The sequence below is a fragment of the Homarus americanus genome, unplaced genomic scaffold (genome assembly GCF_018991925.1).
Source record: "Homarus americanus isolate GMGI-L3 unplaced genomic scaffold, GMGI_Hamer_2.0 scaffold8226, whole genome shotgun sequence".
NCBI classification, from domain to species: Eukaryota; Metazoa; Arthropoda; class Malacostraca; order Decapoda; family Nephropidae; genus Homarus; species Homarus americanus.
Window position 1 is genome coordinate 885,785 of NW_024717620.1, and position 22,749 is coordinate 908,533.

Here is a 22,749-nt window from a genome sequence, read left to right on the forward strand (position 1 = left end):
ACACAGTGTAGTAGTCACTCTACACACACTATTAGCATGACACACAGTGTAGTAGTCACTCTACACACTAATGGCCTTGACACATAGTGTAGTCACTCTACACACTATTAGCATGACACACACAGTGTAGTCCTCTACTATTAGCATGACACACAGTGTAGTAGTCACTCTACACACTATTAGCATGACACACAGTGTAGTAGTCACTCTACACACTATTAGCATGACACACAGTGTAGTAGTCACTCTACACACTATTAGCATGACACACAGTGTAGTAGTTACTCTACACACTATTAGCATGACACACAGTGTTGTAGTCACTCTACACACTATTAGCATGACACACAGTGTAGTAGTCACTCTACACACTATTAGCATGACACACAGTGTAGTAGTCACTCTACACACTATTAGCATGACACACAGTGTAGTAGTCACTCTACACACTATTAGCATGATACACAGTGTAGTAGTCACTCTACACACTATTAGCATGACACACAGTGTAGTAGTCACTCTACACACTATTAGCATGACACACAGTGTAGTAGTCACTCTACACACTATTAGCATGACACACAGTGTAGTAGTCACTCTACACACTATTAGCATGACACACAGTGTAGTAGTCACTCTACACACTATTAGCATGACACACAGTGTAGTAGTCACTCTACACACTATTAGCATGACACACAGTGTAGTAGTCACTCTACACACTATTAGCATGACACATAGTGTTGTAGTCACTCTACACACTATTAGCATGACACACAGTGTAGTAGTCACTCTACACACTATTAGCATGACACACAGTGTAGTAGTCACTCTACACACTATTAGCATGACACACAGTGTTGTAGTCACTCTACACACTATTAGCATGACACACAGTGTAGTAGTCACTCTACACACTATTAGCATGACACACAGTGTAGTAGTCACTCTACACACTATTAGCATGACACACAGTGTAGTAGTCACTCTACACACTATTAGCATGACACACAGTGTAGTAGTCACTCTACACACTATTAGCATGACACACAGTGTAGTAGTCACTCTACACACTATTAGCATGACACACAGTGTAGTAGTCACTCTACACACTATTAGCATGACACACAGTGTAGTAGTCACTCTACACACTATTAGCATGACACACAGTGTAGTAGTCACTCTACACACTATTAGCATGACACACAGTGTAGTAGTCACTCTACACACTATTAGCATGACACACAGTGTAGTAGTCACTCTACACACTATTAGCATGACACACAGTGTAGTAGTCACTCTACACACTATTAGCATGACACACAGTGTAGTAGTCACTCTACACACTATTAGCATGACACACAGTGTAGTAGTCACTCTACACACTATTAGCATGACACACAGTGTAGTAGTCACTCTACACACTATTAGCATGACACACAGTGTAGTAGTCACTCTACACACTATTAGCATGACACACAGTGTAGTAGTCACTCTACACACTATTAGCATGACACACAGTGTAGTAGTCACTCTACACACTATTAGCATGACACACAGTGTAGTAGTCACTCTACACACTATTAAGATGACACACAGTGTAGTAGTCACTCCACACACTATTAGCATGACACATTATGTAGTAGTCACCTACACAATCTATTAGAAGATGATTAATACAGTGTAGTAGCCACATTAATAATTATTAGCATGACACACAGTGTAGTAGCTCTTACAAATAATTATTAGCATGACACACAGTAGTAGTCACTTCACACACTATTAGCATGACACAGTGTAGTAGTCACTTCACACACTATTAGCACACACACAGTGTAGTAGTCACTTACAGCACTGTTAGCATGACACAGTGTTGTAGCTCACTCTACACACTATTAAAGATGACACACAGTGTAGTAGTCACCTACACACTAGCATGACACACACATGTAGTAGTCATCACACACTATTAGCATGACACACAGTGTAGTAGTCACTCTACACACTATTAGCATGAGACACAGTGTAGTAGTCACTCTACACACTATTAGCATGACACACAGTGTAGTAGTCACTCTACACACTATTAGCATGAGACACAGTGTAGTAGTCACTCTACACACTATTAGCATGACACACAGTGTAGTAGTCACTCTACACACTATTAGCATGACACACTCAGAACCATCAAGTCATGTGACAGTCAGTTTCTGTGATTCACTCCATGTAAGAGTGAGTGTAATTAGGGGTCAAGGGTCAAACTTTTCTCTCCTTAATACAGTACAGTACAGTATTACTATACTTGATACAGTATAATAGAGCAACATATTATAAGAACATTAGAATGGAGGAAACTGCAGTGGGCCTATTGGCCCATACTAGGCAGTCCCATTTACACCCAAACCCTATCGCTCATATATCCATCCAACCTATGTTTGAAGCTATCCAGGGTGTTCGAGTTAATGATGATGTTTGGTAACTTTTTCCACTCATTAGATTTACTGTACTGTAAACTATACTTCAACACTTAATAGTTTCTCATGTTGCCTCACCTGATCTTCTTATCTAGTGAGCAGCGTACAAGCCAGCCACGTACAACAGCCTGTACCTTAACAGCTGCCTCGTCACGTCTTCGTTCCGCCGCCCGCTCTTCTCTGGCCTCTCTGGTTGCCTCCAGAAATGCTCCTCGATTACAACTGTTGGTGCCAAACATCTTGATGGAGCTGGAGGCCTCCTAGGCCTCACCCACCTAAAAAAAATAATATACAGTAAGTCCTCGTTTGACGTTGCCCCCGATAACGCTGTTTTGTTATAACGTCGCTACTCTTTAGATACCAATTATTTGGATACGTCCCAACGACCCAATTTAACGTCGTTTTTGTCGTCGTGGATTACTTTGTACGGTGTATCACCATCACTCATCTTGGCGCACTACACTCTCTCACTGAGCGTCACAGCCTCCCAAAGAGTTCCCAGTCTTTGTTAGGTTTCCACAGCATCCGTGCGTGTTTAAGTGTTTTTGCTCTTAATACTGTATTCTAACCATTCAAAATGGCTTCCAAGACCCAACAAAAGCTACTGATGCTCGTGTTGTGAAGAAGCAACGTAAGACCATTAGCCTTGCTACGAAAATGAAGGTTTTAAACCGTATTGAGAAAGGTGAACGTGGGGTGGACATTGCTGCTACTCTAGGTCTAACCTCCACACCAGTGTATAGTATCCGGACTAACCTCCGCCTATCAGTGAGTACTGAGTACAATACAAAATTATTTAGTTTATAAAATATATATATATATATATATATATATATATATATATATATATATATATATATATATATATATATATATATATATATATATATATATATATATATATATATATATATATATATATATATATATATATATATATATATATATATATATATATATATATATATAATATATATATATATATATATATATATATATATATACAGTAAAGTATGCTTTATAACTAATGGATTCTACTACTAATATTCCTATAACGACGGTTTTACCTATAAAATTGAGAATGCTATATAACGAAAACTCCTACAAGCAATTTTTTTTACTAATTAATTGTTTTTTTATTACAAGTATTAATGATATTCTTTATTTCAGGGTTAGATGCATATTTATGCACTTTTTTACAATTTTTCAATTTTATATTATATTTTCAGTGTTATGTGGTTGTATTTGGGGGCCTGGGCGGATTAATCCTATAACGATCTAATGCTATAACGAACAAGGTTCTAGAACCAATTAGATTCGTTTATAGCATACTTATAATATATATATATATATATATATATATATATATATATATATATATATATATATATATATATATATATATATATATATATATATATATATATATATATATATATATATATATATATATATATATATATATATATATATATATATATATATATATATATATATATATATATATATATATATATATATATATATATATATATATATATATATATATATATATATATATATATATATATAACAGTTAACCCTCACTTTACGCGGTTAATGTAACCCGGAGGGTACCGCGGAAAGCGAGAAACGCGTAAAGTGAATAACATAACATATGGGATTAATTGAAATGGAGTCCAGGCCGATCCCCAAATTCCACTTTTTGACGACACATAACTATGTTGTAGTAAAAATAACATCTTAATTTTATGATTGTACATGCACACAATTAATACTTAAGAGAAATAGAGAAATACAGTCGCCAAGTTAATGTCCATTCAAATAATGGACACGACTTCCTCCCCCCTCTCACACTACACTGCTGGCTCTTCCCTCTCTGAGAAATTTTGGGGGGAAAACCAGGTATAGTAATAAATAATACCTCAAACTAAAGTTAGGATAATATAAATGACATTGCTGGATTCCTTGTAAGACCAGGAATATTTTGAATATAAATGTCATATATTTTTCACAAAAGATAACATACTTACTCAGATAATACATTTTATCTAAAAATTTTATGTCTAATGCAAAATATATGATGTTTATATTCAAAATGATCACCAAATTGTAAGAATTCCAGCAATGTAAATTATATTCTGGCCGGGTAATTTGTATGAATTTTATGAGCTAAAACAAATATCTTCACTTAATAAAAAAAAAAAATATTCTTCACGACACTATCTGTCAATCAAAGTACCCCACCTTGCCTCCCCCCCTCTTCCAACCGCGAGGTCAGTCCCAACCCTCCCCCCACCCCCCACCAATCCTCCCTTCAAGAGACGTTGGGTGACAAATTTAGATTTTAACATTTTGTATTAAATAATACCTCAGATTAAAGTTAGGATAATATAATTGACATTGCTGGATTCCTTGTAAGACCAGGAATATTTTGAATATAAACGTCATATATTTTGCACAAAAGATAACATACTTACTCAGATTAAACATTTTATCTAAAAATTTTATGTCTAATGCAAAATATATGATGTTTATATTCAAAATGATCACCAAATTGTAAGAATTCCAGCAATGTAAATTATATTCTGGCCGGATAATTTGTATGAATTTTATGAGCTAAATTAAAAATTATTTCACCGTGTAAAGGGGTACACCCAATGAATGTGACGTAGTGAGGTTGACTGTATATATATATATATATATATATATATATATATATATATATATATATATATATATATATATATATATATATATATATATATATATATATATATATATATATATATATATATATATATATATATATATATATATATATATATATATATATATATATATATATATATATATATATATATATATATACACACAGTATACAGTTGTACCCCGCTTAACGCGGTTTCACTTAACGCGATTTCTCATATACGCGGTGCCTCGCCAGAACCGAACTTTCACTTAACGTGGTTCATCTACTCATATACGCGGGAAGCGGCGCGGGCACGATGCGCACAAGGTCGCCCAGTCATCAAACCATTACTGAGTTCTTCACCCGCCACCCACCACAGCCGGCCCAAGTCAGTGATAGTGATAATTATAGTGAGGATATGGACTTATATGGGCTTTGAGGGGTTTGACAAAGAGGCCCTGCAAGCCTCTGTGGTGGATAGTGATACAATTGATACAAGTGATACAGGTGAGGGCCAATAATCTGCCCTCTGCCTCGGAACCAACCCCCCATCCCCGTGTGCCCAGCCATCTTTTCTACTAATGTAAGTGTTAAAAAACCTAATATTATTGATATTTCTCTTAATTATTAATTGTGTGTGCATACCATCATAAAGTTAAGATAATATTTTTACTACAACATAGTTGTGTGTCGTCAAAAAGTGGAGTTTGGGGGTCGGGCCAGTCTCTATTGGAATTAATCCCATATGTTCTGTTGTTCACTTAACGCGGTACTCTGTGGGTTTTATTGACCGCGTTAAGCGGGGTACAACTGTACAGTATTATTGTTATTATTATTATATTAATTTTATTATTATATTTTATTATTATTATCATTATTATTATTATTATTATTGTAATCATTATTATTTTATTTTGGTGTACTGTATACCGTAATTATTAAAAAATTTATTTACTATGAATAATTAATATTATTATAATTATTATTACTATTACATTTTTGCCCCCCAGGCCCCAATGTGGGTCAGTGATCTGTGCATGGCTGGGCTAATAATCCCATGGAAATTGACGGACCATGGAAATTCATCCTTTTCCTGGGTAGATAGTGACTTGTGCTCATGCTTGGAAGCACTAGCACCACTTTCTCTGCATCATGGTCTCTTTGAAGACATATTGAAGGGTTTAATGTCGTATAGTAGCTTCTCAAATTTCGCGAGTTTTTAATTCTTAACGTATTTTATTGGAACACACAAAAAAATAAATAAATAAAAATTTTGACGGCGGAAACTTGAATTTCGACGGGTTTGAACGGCCCGCCAACGTGCAGACGACGGGCATAATCGTGTAAACAGCGTCATTTCTCTTATGTACAAAAGATTCATTATTGTTTATTACTGAATGTCTTTTCTATTGAATTAATGTTTATGTGTGCAAAATGAGCAATACAATTCATTAATAATACGTAGAATATTAAAACACACGAGGAAATGACACAGCATTGTTTTCGTTGATTACAAAACCAGTGACTGACTGGTTCTACATATAAAACTGAAGAAAATAAGACCTTGGCTGTAGCTGTAGTAAAATTAATATGGTTGTTTTAAGTATGTTATTTAATGTTAATAAATGGAACAATAGAAGTAGCTAACGATAATGGTAAAGAAAAAAGAGAGATTGCATATGTAGTGCGCATGCGCACACGTGAAAACATATCATCATTACTTTACATAAGAATATGAAAGCAACACTTATTTACTGTTCATATATATTTTAATTAATGTTTCTGAATTTGTTTTTATTGAATTAATGTAAGTGTGCAAAATTAACAATACAATTTATTAATAATACGTGGAATATTAGAGGAGACGAGACGGCTGCCGGCATTGTTTATGTTAAAGCTTACGAAACCAGTGACTGATTGGTTCTACATATAAAACTGAAGAAAATAAGACCCTGAGTTTAGCTGTAGTAAAATTAATGTAAAAAATGAATATGGTTGCTTGAAGTACCTGTAATGTTATTTAATGTTAATAAATGGAACAATATAAGTAGCTAACCATTAATGGTAAAAAAAAAAGTGAGACTGCTCGTATGTAAGTGCGCACATGTGAAAATATATCGTCATTACTCTACATAAGAATATGAAAGCAACACTTATTTACTGCTCATATATATTGAAGGGTTAAATGTTGTACTCTGTATAGACAAGCAGAGAGAGAGAGAGAGAGAGAGCAGCCGAACTGCCGGATGTAAACAAACCTTAATTTCCCGCTGGCTTTTTTTTTTTTAAGGGGATTAGCCCACCCGGGAATAGGTCACTGACCCACATTAGGGCCTGAGGGGCAAAAATTTAATACTCCTGTAATAATAATAATAATTCAGATAAGAAAAAAAAAGAAAAAAGCTGCCTATCTACCTATTGGACAAACTAAAATCGTTCCGGACCACGGGAGTTTCCGGACCACAGAATGCCGGACTAGAGAGGTACAACCTGTATTTTATAATTGCAGTCATGTACTGAATATTCTATGTAAAAATATAAATTTTAAATGAATTATTTCTAGTGTGGTCGACTTCCTACACAAAGACAGGCTATAAATAGCCGTCTTATCTCCCCTCCCCCTCCATCCCTCTGTTCTGAGAGAGGTCTTGGTAAATAACTTTTGTTTGTTTATTTTCATTGTTTGTCTAATTTATCATGTTGTATCAAAGTAATATTACTAAAAGTTTTAGGCAGCTACCAAACAGGGAGATTCTACTGCCTGGGAAGATATTGGAAGCACAATGTACAGTATTGTCTAATGGTAGACCCTACTTCCATATGGCATCACGAAAATTGTGACCAAGTCTTAGGTTGCTGATTTATCTTTCTGCCTCATTTACACACACTTGCAGAGTTTCAATTGTTTCTCTTCCTTTGACAACACAACATACATACAATATGATGTTTCTCACCTCTGATCTTTTTTCAATTTATTTATGGTTGGTTATTTAAAATAATGCCAATTCACTTCGAGTATTGGCATCAAATTTTACCGGCTGGTGTACACTAGTGACTCACTTAAGCGTCAGTTATTTAACTAGAACTAATGTTGGTGTGAGTAAAATATTTCCATTTACTTGAAATAGATTTGCCGATTTATTTGTTTATTTATTTATTTATAATATACTGTAATACATTAAACACACTGCAAGTATTTTCTTTAATTTATATACTTGTTTCGCAAAAAAGGGAGGCTACCATTATACCTGGTAGGTGAAGTTGACCAGAAATTTATGGTGATCATTAAGGACCAAACTCCGAATCTATGACGTGACTTCTGTTCATCATTCTCATCCTAAATTTACCACTGTCGGTAGTTTCAAGAATTAACGCAGTCATTTACTGAATATTCTTTGTAAAAAAATAAAATTTAAATTAATTATTTATAGGAGATAAGTATTATGATCAGTAAATATACAGATATGCATTACTGACCACCTCCGAACACAAGGACGGCTAAAAATAGCCACAGGCGGTCACAGTCAAGGTCACTTTCCCTTTCTTGTCACTGGCAAATGGGGGTGGGGTGGGGGGGGTGATGATAGCAGCTGTGTTTATTACCGGGGTATATTGTTCTTTTACGGTATGTTAGACTGGTTTATAATGCATTTTTATTATTTTAATTTACCGGTAATCTTCATTTTAATCCAGCTTCCCAAACGTAAGTTTCAGTATAAAATAATTAGTGGTAGGACTTTGTGAGTGGTCTACCATGTTTCCATCACCACTCTTGACACGCAAAACCGCAATATTTAAGAGGTAAGAATTTTATCTCTGGTGCTTAAGACAACCCCCTAACTTTGGGCCGATTTTTTTTTTTTCAAATTCCGTCTTGTAGGCCGAGATATACGGTATTAGGTATTTCACAAACAATCATTAGTTATATATACACATTTTATATATAATTTAAAACACACTTTCAAAAGGTAGGCATCATGATAAATTATTAATTATCAAGTGCCTTGTAACAATTAATGTAAAAATAACTTATACAATAAATTTTCACTAAAATTTACAAGTCACATTACCTTATTGTGAATGGATTGGCAAAGTTATTAAACATTTAACTCTAAGAAACATTAATGGATCATTTACATGTTTTAAACGATCAACAAGTTGTAAACCCTAATGAAAAGTTAGATGGTGATTCAAGTGACACTGTACCTCATGACACTGCTAACACTGACACATGTGAACTCCAAGGTGCGCATGAATTACAAGTCACTGAACCTGAACTAACAGTAAACACTTCAATAGAAGTTAGTGAAGCAATCATAGATAAAACAAATAACGAATTATTATTTACACAACTTAGGTCAGGACGTTCTTACGACACTAAACCTCTGTATAGTGAACCTACCTCTGACAGTGTACAGTCATGCGCCGGTTAACGTCCGACCGAACAACGTTCGATCGCATATACGTCCGTGCCCCCCCCCCCCAAAAAAATCAGTGACGCCTGCTGTACCACCACTCCACGACCCCCTGACGGAGACACAATGATCCTCCCCATATTGGTCAGATATTATGCTTCCTTCCTTAGGCTCTTTTTAAGCATTTGCCTCCAAGTGTAATGTTAACCTACAGCTATTGATCTATTGAGGATAAAATCTTTCACCTACAAATTGACAATAACACATTTGCTGTAATCAGACATATCTAGTTGCCTCAACAATTGCAACCCCAGTTGCAATTGGGGTTGCAATTTCAAATTCTGTGGCATTACTAAGAATAACGAAGTCTCTGATGCACTCTAAGATTAAGAGAGAAAACGGAGGACTCAGGCGTCCTCCTGTGAGAGAAAACGGACTCGTATGACGGGGGACCAAATAAAAAAAGCATAGCTACATGCTTTGTGGACTACAGTATTAAGCGTACCCTTTTCATCACTTTGTAATAAATCTAGCCACGCCTATGTGTGTTTATGATATTTACCATAACATTATATATATATATTTAGTGGGTCTAAATGGTCGTAAAATGGGAAACTTGGGGTTGGGTCTTGGGTGCCTGGAACCAATTAGAATAAATCCCATAGGTTCTGTACTTTCGTTATCGGCGGGGTCCCAATTAGGCGCGATAACCAAGGGATGACTGTACTGTACTGTATATACTTGTGACACTGGCCAGTTGCTTCTGGTGTTATGGTACAGGGGTACCAAGTGACAGCACTAGGATCCCGCTTCCTCTATCAAGGAATAAACAATTAAAATTTAAATTGAAAAAAAAAAAAAAAAAAAACATTCAAATAATGGGACGTAGCAAACCTAAATGGCCCTAGAGCGGGCACAGTCACGTATGCATCGCGTATTCTTATAGATTGTGCTGCCAGGCGTACGTTATCTAGTGAATTTAGTCAATATTTTACAGTAACAATGGACCTAAGAGCAAACCTGTATTGTACATGTACTAAATGATTACGGTACTAAAATTGTAATGTCTATTGCAAATATAGCTTGTTTATACAGGTATTCAAATAAATTACTATCTTACAAGAATCCCTCCAATGTAAATTATATTCACCCAGGTCGTTTGGGTGGCAAATTATGAGAAGAGCTTAGTCACTCTCAAGTAATGATAAATAAACACGCAGGCCTTCAGCGCCAACTGTCAAATCTTATCTCAAATAAATAAACAAACAAACACCAGACATTCTGTCACCTCACCTCCCACCCCACCCCTCCCCCCTCTACCCTCCCTCCTTGTGTTCCCAGACAAAAGATTGGTTATTTCTTTGTGTTTATTTTATATAATATCTCAGACTAAAGTTAGGATAATATAATTTGCATTGCTGAAATCCTTGCAAGAGAGAGATTAATTTGAATATAAACGTCATATATTTTGCTCAAGACATAAAAAATGTAGTACATTAGTGTACAATACTGTAGTACATTTTATAAAAAAATTTTCAACTACTGTATATTTTTGGGTAGATTTACATAAATTTCTTCATTTATTTTCACCCATTTACATGCACACACCAAACTAAAAGAAACATAAAAGAAATAAATGACCTTAGTGCAAAGCTGGAGTGCACATGTACTAATTTGATTACGGTACTAAAATTGTTATGTCTAGTGCGAATTACAGCCAACCCTCGCTTTACGCGGTCCCACTTTACGCGTTTCCACGTTTACGCGGTACCCTGCCGAAACCGGAATGCTCACTTTCCGCGGTGCGTGTACCCCTTTACGCGGAGAGCGGCTGGCGAGCCGCGCCATTTTTGGATCCAAACCTCCGGCCATCTCTCCCGCCATCCGCCATGTTGTGTAAGCGGCGCGAGTAGGTTGCGCAGTGTGTGTCTTTGTTGCGTTATCAGTGACGTCATATGACGTATCGGACTGTAATTGGGCCATGCATCCTTACCTCCCTCCGCTGCTAGCTGTGATTGGTTTAAAGTAATATGACGTGTCCACCCGCGGGAGGGAGGGAGGAAAGACGACGCTTGACCTAGCCGCTGCAGTTTCATCCCTCCAGGCCACACCGTGTAAACGTGCATCCATTGTTCTGTAAAATGGCTTCCGCCGGACCACCGCCCCCAGAGAGAAACCTTTCCTTACCTGGACCCAGCCGCCCTAAGCCAATGAAGACACGACGTTCCTTAAGCTACGAGGTGAAGTACAAGATCATCCAAGAGTTGGAGAAAGGAACAAGACAGGTTGATTTGGCGTGCCAGCATGGTGTGAACGAATCTACGATCAGGACGATAAAGAAGGTTGCAGCCAAGATAAAGGAGCACATGAACATCACAAAGTCTACAGGTGCTTCTATGATCAAGTATTTCCACAACCAGGTGCTTCTCAAGACAGAAAAATTACTTGTGAGCCTTGGTGCGTCAGGCGCGACGGAACATGGCGGTGGACACGCGCTCAGTTAAGGAGGACGCACGTGAACTGTATGCTGCAGTGTCACGAAAGATGGGAATTACAGAGCCCAAACCCTTTAATGCTTCCTCTGGGTGGTTACAGAGGTTTAAGAAGAGAAACAAGATCACCAATATCAACATTGGTGGTGAAGAAGCTAGTGCTGACCGTGTTGCGGCTAGGGAATTTCCTCCGTTTTTACGTGAGATTATGGGGGAAGGACAGTACACCGACGACCAGGTGTTTAACATGGACGAATCTGGTCTTTTTTGGAAAAAACTACCTTCCAAGACCTTCGTTGTGAAGAATGCCAGCAAGTGTCAGGGCCGGAAGTTGCAGAAGGAGCGCATCACGGTCCTGTTTACCACCAATGCCTCCGGTACCTGTAAGCTCAAGTTATCGGTGATCCACACAGCACGCAAGCCGCACGCCTACAAGAGTATGGACATGACCAAGCTAAATGTCCACTGGCTGACCGCACGTAAGGCGTGGATGTTCTCTACACTGTCCCTCTCCTGGTTTGATGACTGTTTCGTTCCCAATGTGAAGAAATTCTGTGAGCAACAGATTGTGCCATTCAAGATTTAGTTGCTGCTGGACAACGCACCAGGACACTCGCCCCTACTGTTAGATCGTCACCCCAACGTAAAAGTGGTCTTCCTTCCTCCCAACACTACATCTATATTACAGCCCATGGACCAAGAGTTAATCTGTAATGTAAAAGCGGCATTCTCTACTAAAAAATTCAAGCTCCTGAACGACTACACCAACACCAGGGAAGAGTTGCGTAACCTGAGTGACACCAACACCAATAGCAAGAGCGAGACGATGAGGATCAACAGTTGGCAGAGCAAGAAGTACTTTTAAAACAATTCTGGAGAATATTCAACGTCAAGAAAGCTGTGGACTTCTTGGTGGAGGCATGGGATCAGCTGTCTGTAGCAACTGTTCATCACGCATGGAGACATGTGTTGCAAGGCATTCCGGGCGTTAGGCAGAGTCAATCTGTGACTGGTGAGGTTCAGACTGTTGCACTAGCAGTGGACCTTGCCAGAGAAGCTGCGCAGAGTGTTACAGCTGCAGGCTTCTCCGAGACCACCAACGACGACATCCTGGAGGTGATAAGGGATCCTGATGTGACTACCGACGACATGGTAGATGATGATGACGTCAGTGAAGAGGCAGGTGGTGCGTCATCCCAAGAAGAACGCTGCTTATCCCATAGTAATGTTAGGGGTGCCATCGAGTGTATCGAGAAAGCCAAGCTCCTCCTTTCCGACGACCCTGACGCAAACAGATATGAAATCTTCACTACCCAGCTGTTGCAGACTATGGAGCCCTACATCAAGGTTTATCACGACAACATAAACACCAGCCGTCAGCAAAGCATAACAGAGTTCTTCGCCCGCAACCCACCACAGCCAGCCCAACCCAGTGATAGTGACAGAGGTAGAGACAGTGATGATGACTTTGAGGGATTTGTCAGGGAGGCCCTGACAAGTGTGGATGACAGTGATGGTGACTCACCTGAGGGCCAGTAGCCTGCCCTCTGCCTCGGAACCAGCCTCCATTCCCGTACGCCGACCCATCTCTTCTACTAACGTAAGTGTTAACCCCAACCTTGTTTTTTTCTAACCTAACCTTCAGTTTATTGACTGTTCCCTTCTATATTATGTGTGGGTGAATACCATCATAAAGTTAAGATGGTATTTTTAGTAAAACGTACATATTGTGTAGGGAAAAAGTGGAGTTTGGGGGTCGGCCCAGTCTCTATTTCAATTAATCCCATATGTTATGTTGTTCACTTTACGCGTTTCTCACTTTACGCGGGCCGCCGTGGGTTGAATTAACCGCGTAAAGTGAGGGTTCACTGTATAGCATGTTTATATTCAAATTAATCAGTATGTTACAAGAATCCCAGCAATGTTAATTATATTCACCCAGGTCATTTCACTGGCTTTTTATAAGAGAGAAACTTAGTCACTTAAGAACTGATAAATATATACGTGTTAGACCTGGGCCTGTGCCAACTGTCAAACGTACTACCTCCCCTCCCCCCACGCCCCCTCCTTCCCTCCCTCCCTCCGTCTCCCCCCCATCTGCCCGGTGTTGCTGGAATCTTTGTAAAACAGTGAATAATTTTAATATAAACGTCATGTATTTTGCACAATAGATAAAAATTAATCACCTGTATCACATTACAGTAGTGATTTAAGAGTAAAAGTGTATATGTACGTATATAGTATTCCACATACACGTAAGTATAAATACAAAGTTTATGTGATGATCAGACAGCGTCCATTTCGGTTAACGTCACGTTTTCAAGAACGTATCTAGGACGTTAACCGGCGCAGGACTGTATTGGCATCTTCTAATGCATGCACTAGTAATTTACCAGCATTTCAATTAACTAGTAAACCTCTAATCAGTAACATGACTAACTCAGTGACGCAAGCAACTAATGTGTGAAAAATACTACCACAGCATGATCGAATCCGAGACTTCACACAAGATCCTAGTTATAATGTATTAGCATTTCTCCGAGCATGTGAGGATGTGATGAAAAATAATAATGTCCGAGATGACGAGGATCGTAAAGCATTCGTCCGTGGTCACATTAAACCGGGGTGTCGCGCAAGCCACCTAATGAATGCTATGGCTTTTACTCGATCAAAATATGATGATTTCAAAAGAAATTTGGTCCGCTTCTTTGATCAGGGAGGAGTTGATGGTCATCTCACATGGGTTTTTAGAATGGTAAACAGAACAGCACCGCGAGTCAGAACACAGGATATCTTTATGGCACAGTCTATAGTGGGGGAGGCTTATGACGATGAGAAAGCACACTTCTTCAGCTCTGATTGCTTTGACAAAGACCGTAAAATGATTGAGGAGGAAGTGTTTCGTCTCGTCGAGTATACTGTATCCAATTTATATTTCTTCTTCAAGACGTAATACTTCCTCGAGATAAATGTATAGTATATATCATGTGCCTACAGGAGAGCTCAGGTTCTCAACTGGCTCAGCCATGTTAACACAGTGGTCCCTCGGTTAACGAACGCCTCGGTTAACGAAATTTCGGTTAACGAATTACCTTCCGTAAGAATATTCAATTCGGTTATTGAAAAAAATTTGGTAAACAAATTCCTTACGAATTCCTCTCAACATGTTTTCGCCTGCTCACCAGCTGTAGTATTAGTCCGCCAATACAGTAATCGGTTCTAGGGCTTAAATTCGTTCCCATTTGAGTAAATATCAAGAAGGATGTACTATTCAATAATTTTCAAAGTTTTATATTAAAATTTGTAGTCATTTTAACAATTATTTAACATAATTGAAGAACAGGAAACTAGTTTTTAGTGCGCCAAACAGCCACTCAACTCACCCACCAAGGCCTCAGCTTGTATCTCTGGTCAGTAGAGGTAACATCTTGCTTGAGACTCTCTTGAACATAAACTATTTTTACATTTTTACAGTACAATTATTGGTCATTCTGAAATTTATTTTACATATTGACTAATATATATAGTGCAGTGCATTGTTGATTTAAAGAAAATAATCTTGAATTACACCAAGTGAACTTAAAATTTTATGGGTGAAATGACGGCATCAAGCATGGGGTGATTTCTCTTCCACCCCACTGCCTTCTCTTCTCCCTTCTCCTCCACCCCTACTTCTAATTCCCATCATCATCATCATCATCATCATCATCATCATCAACCAGGAGCCTTCTACATACACACCTCAAAGTAAGTGTACTTTACTGCATTTATTTTTACTTTGTATTAATTTTCGGTGAGCTGGAACCAATTACCCAAAATCCCATTGAAACAATGGTTTCGGTTAACGAAATTTTCAGTTAACGAACAACCTTCTGGAATGAATTGTGTTCGTTAACCGAGGGACCACTGTATTGTTATTATTATCCCCTCTGCATCTGTGTTTTTCTGGCTAAATAAACTGTTTCAATTCTGTTTCAATTCGATATACAAAAATGATAACCAGACTACAACACGCCACATAGTCATGGCCACTGATATCAGCTTTACATTTTAAGTTCTGCAAGACAGTGGAAAATAGATGGAACACTTAAAATAGAACAAAAACCATTTTATCAGTCACTGTCCATACATGCCCTCCTTAAGAAATTGTCTTAGTGAGTGCTTGCATGATCCAATGTATGTACACAAAGATAGTAAACCAGCCATTACATCTTCACTGAATACACAATGAAGGTCCAAAGCCCTTGAAATGGTGATGGGAATGAACGCGGTGACGATATGAGTAAAAAAAAGTGGTGACGAAACAGGTTGGTGACCGAGTAGGGCCCCGAGATGTTTATACACTTTGATTAGGTCGCCCCTTGTCCGTCTGTAATATAAGCTAGGTAGTTGCAGGCGCTGTAATCTCTCTGGGTAGCTGAGCTTCTTTAGAGCAGGCACCGGTCTGGTGGACCTCCTTTGGGCATTTTCAATCAACTGACAGTTCCTAGCATACCTCAGGGACCAGACGGGGTGACAGCACTGGGTCAATTTTCGTTAACCACCCACATGAAAAACATATTTTTTCGCTAGTTTTCTTGCTGTTAGATGACTTTGACATTTATCTTTGGGGCAAATCACTTTCTTTTTTTTTTTTTTAGATTCGGTTAGGTTAGGTTACCTGACCTAGCCTAACAGGCCACATCTTGACCTAGCCTAACAGGCCACATCTTAACCTAACCTGACTTGACCTGACCTGACCTAACTAAAAAAAAAGGGTAAATGTTTACAAAAGTTGTTTGTTGATTTTCTTTATTTTTGCTTCACTTATTGTTTTGATGATTTTTAAGTACAGTTCCATATTTGCCGGCATATAAGACGCTTTTTATTTTTTAATGTAGCAAAAAATTACCCTGGGTCTAATGTGCTCGTACTACGGATGGGAGGTCGAGCAATGTAGGTGCCTAGCTAGGGAGTCTGGGACGAGCAGTAGTCCACACTAAGCAAAAATTTTGTTACTAATAATATTACTCAAAATAAAATACCGAAAAAAGGCCAAATTATCACAATCTATTATCACAAACTAACGGCAAATTTGCCTAAGACTCACATAATGGCTTAATGGCAGAGGGAAGCTCACATCATCTCACTGTACCTCCTTCCCCAGCATACATAACCCACACCAGATACATGTCTTACATTATTTAACGACTGTATTACCTTTAAGAAACATTTGTTTATTATCTAAATGAAAAATGATCCTAGAAAGATTAAAGAAATGTTAACAGAAAGTTCAGCCAGCCATTTGCAATGTGTCGATGATGCCAAAACAATGGTGATGGCAACACAAAACATCACAGCCAAAAATACAAGTTTCACATCCTGTCGATAATCCTCTCGACCAAAATATAAACAAGGTAGAGTTGGGTTATTCCCCTAACATTTTTTATTTAAATTTCCTAGAGTTCAAACTCATGGCTCAAAAGCAATGAAGGCATTGCTATGACATTAAGTTTAAGCTTGATGTCGTAGGCTATGCAAAAGAGCACGGTAATAGGGTAGCTGTGCAGTATTTTGGTCCACCACCAACCGAGAAAATGATAAGGACTTGGAGGAAACAAGATCAGCTGAAAGCTGCTGGATGTAGCAAACACTGTCTCCGTAGGGGAATTGTAAAATGGCCAGAACTAGAAGAAGAATTAAAAACATGGGTGTTAGACCAAAGAATCTTAGGCATTTCAGTATCCACCAAAATGATTATTCACCATTCAAGACGATAGCAACGAACAGAGATATCAATGATTTTAGAGGATCAACATCATGGTGCTCCAGATTTATGAGGAGAAATACTGTAACCTCTGTATGAGGGCTAGAACAAGAATAGCACAAAAAATGCCAGTTGAATACAAAGAAAAATCATTGAGTTTTACAGGTATGTGAATAATGCCAGAAAATAAATTAATTTTGAACTTTCACAGAGAGCAAATATGGACGAAGTCCCTCTGACATTCGATGTGCCATCAAACAAGACGGTAGACTCCAGAGGTGCTAAATCTGTGACTGTTAAAACATGTGGCCACGAGAAGACACAAAACTACCACCTTTAAAGGAAATCATTACCTAAAGAAAGAATACCCAATGGAGTTTATGTTCATGTCCATCCAAAAGAGTGGATGAATGAGAGAGGAATGAAATTGTGGATAGATAAAGTGTGGTCCAGGCGTCCTGGTGGGCTATTAAAGAAACCTGCCTTATTAGTTTGGGACCAGTTTCGGGCTCATAGGACTGAGCTTGTTAAGAGGAAAGTTGGACAACTGAAGACTAAGTTAGCTGTAATTCCAGGAGGCCTAACCAGTCAGTTGCAGCCTTTAGATGTCTCTATCAATAAGCCACTTAAAGGATTCATGAGGGAGGAGTGGAACAAGTGGATGCAGGCTTCAGATTTTCAACTGACACCGTCAGGAAGAAGGAAGAGGCCCACTATTACACAGGTGTGTGAGTGGGTAAAAAGTTCATGGAATGCTGTAAAAGAAGAGATAGTAGTGAAATCGCTTACAAAATGTGTCATTAGTAATGCCCTTGATGCTACTTAGGACGATTTATTATTTGAAGAAAATATTGATGACCCAGATCCTATTGCAGAGAATTCCAGTGATGAAGAGAGTAATATGGATGCCTGCAGTGATGAAGAGAGTAATATGGATGCCTGCAGTGATGAAGAGAGTAATATGGATGCCTGCAGTGATGAAGAGAGTAATATGGATGCCAGCAGTGATGAAGAGAGTAATATGGATGCCTGCAGTGATGAAGAGAGTAATATGGATGCCAGCAGTGATGAAGAGAGTAATATGGATGCCTGCAGTGATGAAGAGAGTAATATGGATGCCTGCAGTGATGAAGAGAGTAATATGGATGCCTGCAGTGATGAAGAGTGGATGCAGTGATGAAGAGAGTAATATGGATGCCTGCAGTGATGAAGAGAGTAATATGGATGCCTGCAGTGATGAAGAGAGTAATATGGATGCCTGCAGTGATGAAGAGAGTAATATGGATGCCAGCAGTGATGAAGAGAGTAATATGGATGCCTGCAGTGATGAAGAGAGTAATATGGATGCCTGCAGTGATGAAGAGAGTAATATGGATGCCTGCAGTGATGAAGAGAGTAATATGGATGCCAGCAGTGATGAAGAGAGTAATATGGATGCCAGCAGTGATGAAGAGAGTAATATGGATGCCAGCAGTGATGAAGAGAGTAATATGGATGCCAGCAGTGATGAAGAGAGTAATATGGATGCCAGCAGTGATGAAGAGAGTAATATGGATGCCTGCAGTGATGAAGAGAGTAATATGGATGCCAGTGATGAAGAGAGTAATATGGATGCCAGCAGTGATGAAGAGAGTAATATGGATGCCTGCAGTGATGAAGAGAGTAATATGGATGCCAGCAGTGATGAAGAGAGTAATATGGATGCCAGCAGTGATGAAGAGAGTAATATGGATGCCAGCAGTGATGAAGAGAGTAATATGGATGCCAGCAGTGATGAAGAGAGTAATATGGATGCCAGCAGTGATGAAGAGAGTAATATGGATGCCAGCAGTAAGATGGATGTGCAGTGAAGAGAGTAATATGGATGCCAGCAGTGATGAAGAGAGTATATGATGCCATGAAGAGAGTAATATGGATGCCTGCAGTGAAGAGAGTAATATGGATGCTGCAGTGATGAAGAGTAATATGGATGCCAGCAGTGATGAAGAGAGTAATATGGATGCCAGCAGTGATGAAGAGAGTAATATGGATGCCAGCAGTGATGAAGAGAGTAATATGGATGCCAGCAGTGATGAAGAGAGTAATATGGATGCCAGCAGTGATGAAGAGAGTAATATGGATGCCAGCAGTGATGAAGAGAGTAATATGGATGCCAGCAGTGATGAAGAGAGTAATATGGATGCCTGCAGTGATGAAGAGAGTAATATGGATGCCTGCAGTGATGAAGAGAGTAATATGGATGCCAGCAGTGATGAAGAGAGTAATATGGATGCCAGCAGTGATGAAGAGAGTAATATGGATGCCAGCAGTGATGAAGAGAGTAATATGGATGCCAGCAGTGATGAAGAGAGTAATATGGATGCCAGCAGTGATGAAGAGAGTAATATGGATGCCAGCAGTGATGAAGAGAGTAATATGGATGCCAGCAGTGATGAAGAGAGTAATATGGATGCCAGCAGTGATGAAGAGAGTAATATGGATGCCAGCAGTGATGAAGAGAGTAATATGGATGCCTGCAGTGATGAAGAGAGTAATATGGATGATGAAGAGAGTAATATGGATGCCTGCGTGATGAAGAGAGCACATGGATGCCTGCAGTGATGAAGAGAGTAATATGGATGCCTGAGTGATGAAGAGAGAATATGGATGCCAAAAGTTAAGTGATGAAGAGAGTAATATGGATGCCAGCAGTGATGAAGAGAGTAATATGGATGCCAGCAGTGATGAAGAGAGTAATATGGATGCCAGCAGTGATGAAGAGAGTAATATGGATGCCAGCAGTGATGAAGAGAGTAATATGGATGCCAGCAGTGATGAAGAGAGTAATATGGATGCCAGCAGTGATGAAGAGAGTAATATGGATGCCAGCAGTGATGAAGAGAGTAATATGGATGCCAGCAGTGATGAAGAGAATATGGATGCCAGCAGTGATGAAGAGAGTAATATGGATGCCCGCAGGATGAAGAGAGTAATATGGATGCCAGCAGTGATGAAGAGAGCAATATGGATGCCTGCAGTGATGAAGAGAGTAATATGGATGCCTGAAGTGATGAAGAGAGTAATATGGATGCCTGAGTGATGAAGAGAGTAAATATGGATGCCAGCAGTGATGAAGAGAGTAACATGGATGCCAGCAGTGATGAAGAGAGTACATGGATGCCTGCAGTGATGAAGAGAGCACATGGATGCCCGCAGTGATGAAGAGAGTAATGGATGCCTGCAGTGATGAAGAGAGTAATATGGATGCCTGAAGTGATGAAGAGAGTAATATGGATGCCAGCAGTGATGAAGAGAGTAATATGGATGCCAGCAGTGATGAAGAGAGTAATATGGATGCCAGCAGTGATGAAGAGAGTAATATGGATGCCAGCAGTGATGAAGAGAGTAATATGGATGCCAGCAGTGATGAAGAGAGTAATATGGATGCCAGCAGTGATGAAGAGAGTAATATGGATGCCAGCAGTGATGAAGAGAGTAATATGGATGCCAGCAGTGATGAAGAGAGTAATATGGATGCCTGCAGTGATGAAGAGAGTAATATGGATGCCAGCAGTGATGAAGAGAGTAATATGGATGCCAGCAGTGATGAAGAGAGTAATATGGATGCCAGCAGTGATGAAGAGAGTAATATGGATGCCAGCAGTGATGAAGAGAGTAATATGGATGCCAGCAGTGATGAAGAGAGTAATATGGATGCCAGCAGTGATGAAGCAAGAGAGGTAATATGGATAGCAGGAAGAGAGGGCTATGACAGCAGTGATGAAGAGAGCAATATGGATGCCAGCAGTGATGAAGAGAGTAATATGGATGCAAGTGATGAAGAAGAGAGTAATATGGATGCCAGCAGTGATGAAGAGAGTAATATGGATGCCAGCAGTGAAGAGAGTAATATGGATGCCAGTGTGATGAAGAGAGTAATATGGATGCCAGCAGATGAAGAGAGTAATATGGATGCCAGCAGTGATGAAGAGAGTAATATGGATGCAGATGAAGAGAGCAATATGGATACAGCAGTGATGAAGAGAGTAATATGGATGCCAAAAATGTGCATGAAGAGAGTAATATGATGCCAAAGCAGTGATGAAGAGAGTAATATGGATGCCAGCAGTGATGAAGAGAGTGGATGCCAGCAGTGGCTAAAGAGAGTAATATGGATGCCAGCAGTGATGAAGAGAGTAATATGGATGCCAGCAGGATGAAGAGAGAATATGATGCCTGCAGTGACAAGAGAGTAATATGGATGCCAGCAGTGATGAAGAGAGTAATATGGATGCCAGCAGTGATGAAGAGAGTAATATGAGCAGCAGTGATGAAGAGAGTAATATGATGCCAGCAGTGATGAAGAGAGTAATATGGATGTTGATGAAGAGAGTAATGGATGCCAAAGCAGTGATGAAGAGAGTAATATGGATGCCAGCAGGATGAAGAGAAGCAGCGATTTCGCAGTGATGAAGAGAGTAATATGGATGCCAGTGATGAAGAGAGTAATATGGATGCCAGCAGTGATGAAGAGAGTAATATGGATGCCGCGTGATGAAGCAGAGTATTGGCGGATGCCAGCAGTGATGAAGAGAGTAATATGGATGCCAGCAGTGATGAAGAGAGTAATGGCGGATGCCAGCAGGAGCGAAGAGAGCAATATGGATGCCTGTGCGACAGAAGAGAGTAATGGCGGATGCCAGCAGTGATGAAGAGAGTAATATGATGCCAGCAGTGATGAAGAGAGTAATATGACAGCAGGATGAAGAGAGTAATGGATGCCAGCAGTGATGAAGAGAGTAATATGGATGCAGCAGTGATGAAGGAGATAATATGGATGCCAGCAGTGATGAAGAGAGTAATATGGATGCCTGCAGTGATGAAGAGAGTAATATGGATGCCAGCAGTGATGAAGAGAGTAATATGGATGCCAGCAGTGATGAAGAGAGTA

The 22,749-nt window shown here is 39.0% G+C and overlaps 1 protein-coding gene across 1 annotated transcript in view; it reads right to left on the reverse strand.

Annotated features, from left to right (window-relative positions):
• The window catches only part of LOC121858936 (ubiquitin-protein ligase E3B-like), a gene marked incomplete in the record, with an annotated part of 72,377 nt that overhangs the window by 45,940 nt on the left and 3,688 nt on the right, over positions 1–22,749 (reverse strand). Inside the window, 1 exon segment of the mRNA XM_042355590.1 lies at positions 2,553–2,749. Within this exon segment, the coding sequence (XP_042211524.1) occupies positions 2,553–2,713 (161 nt within the window).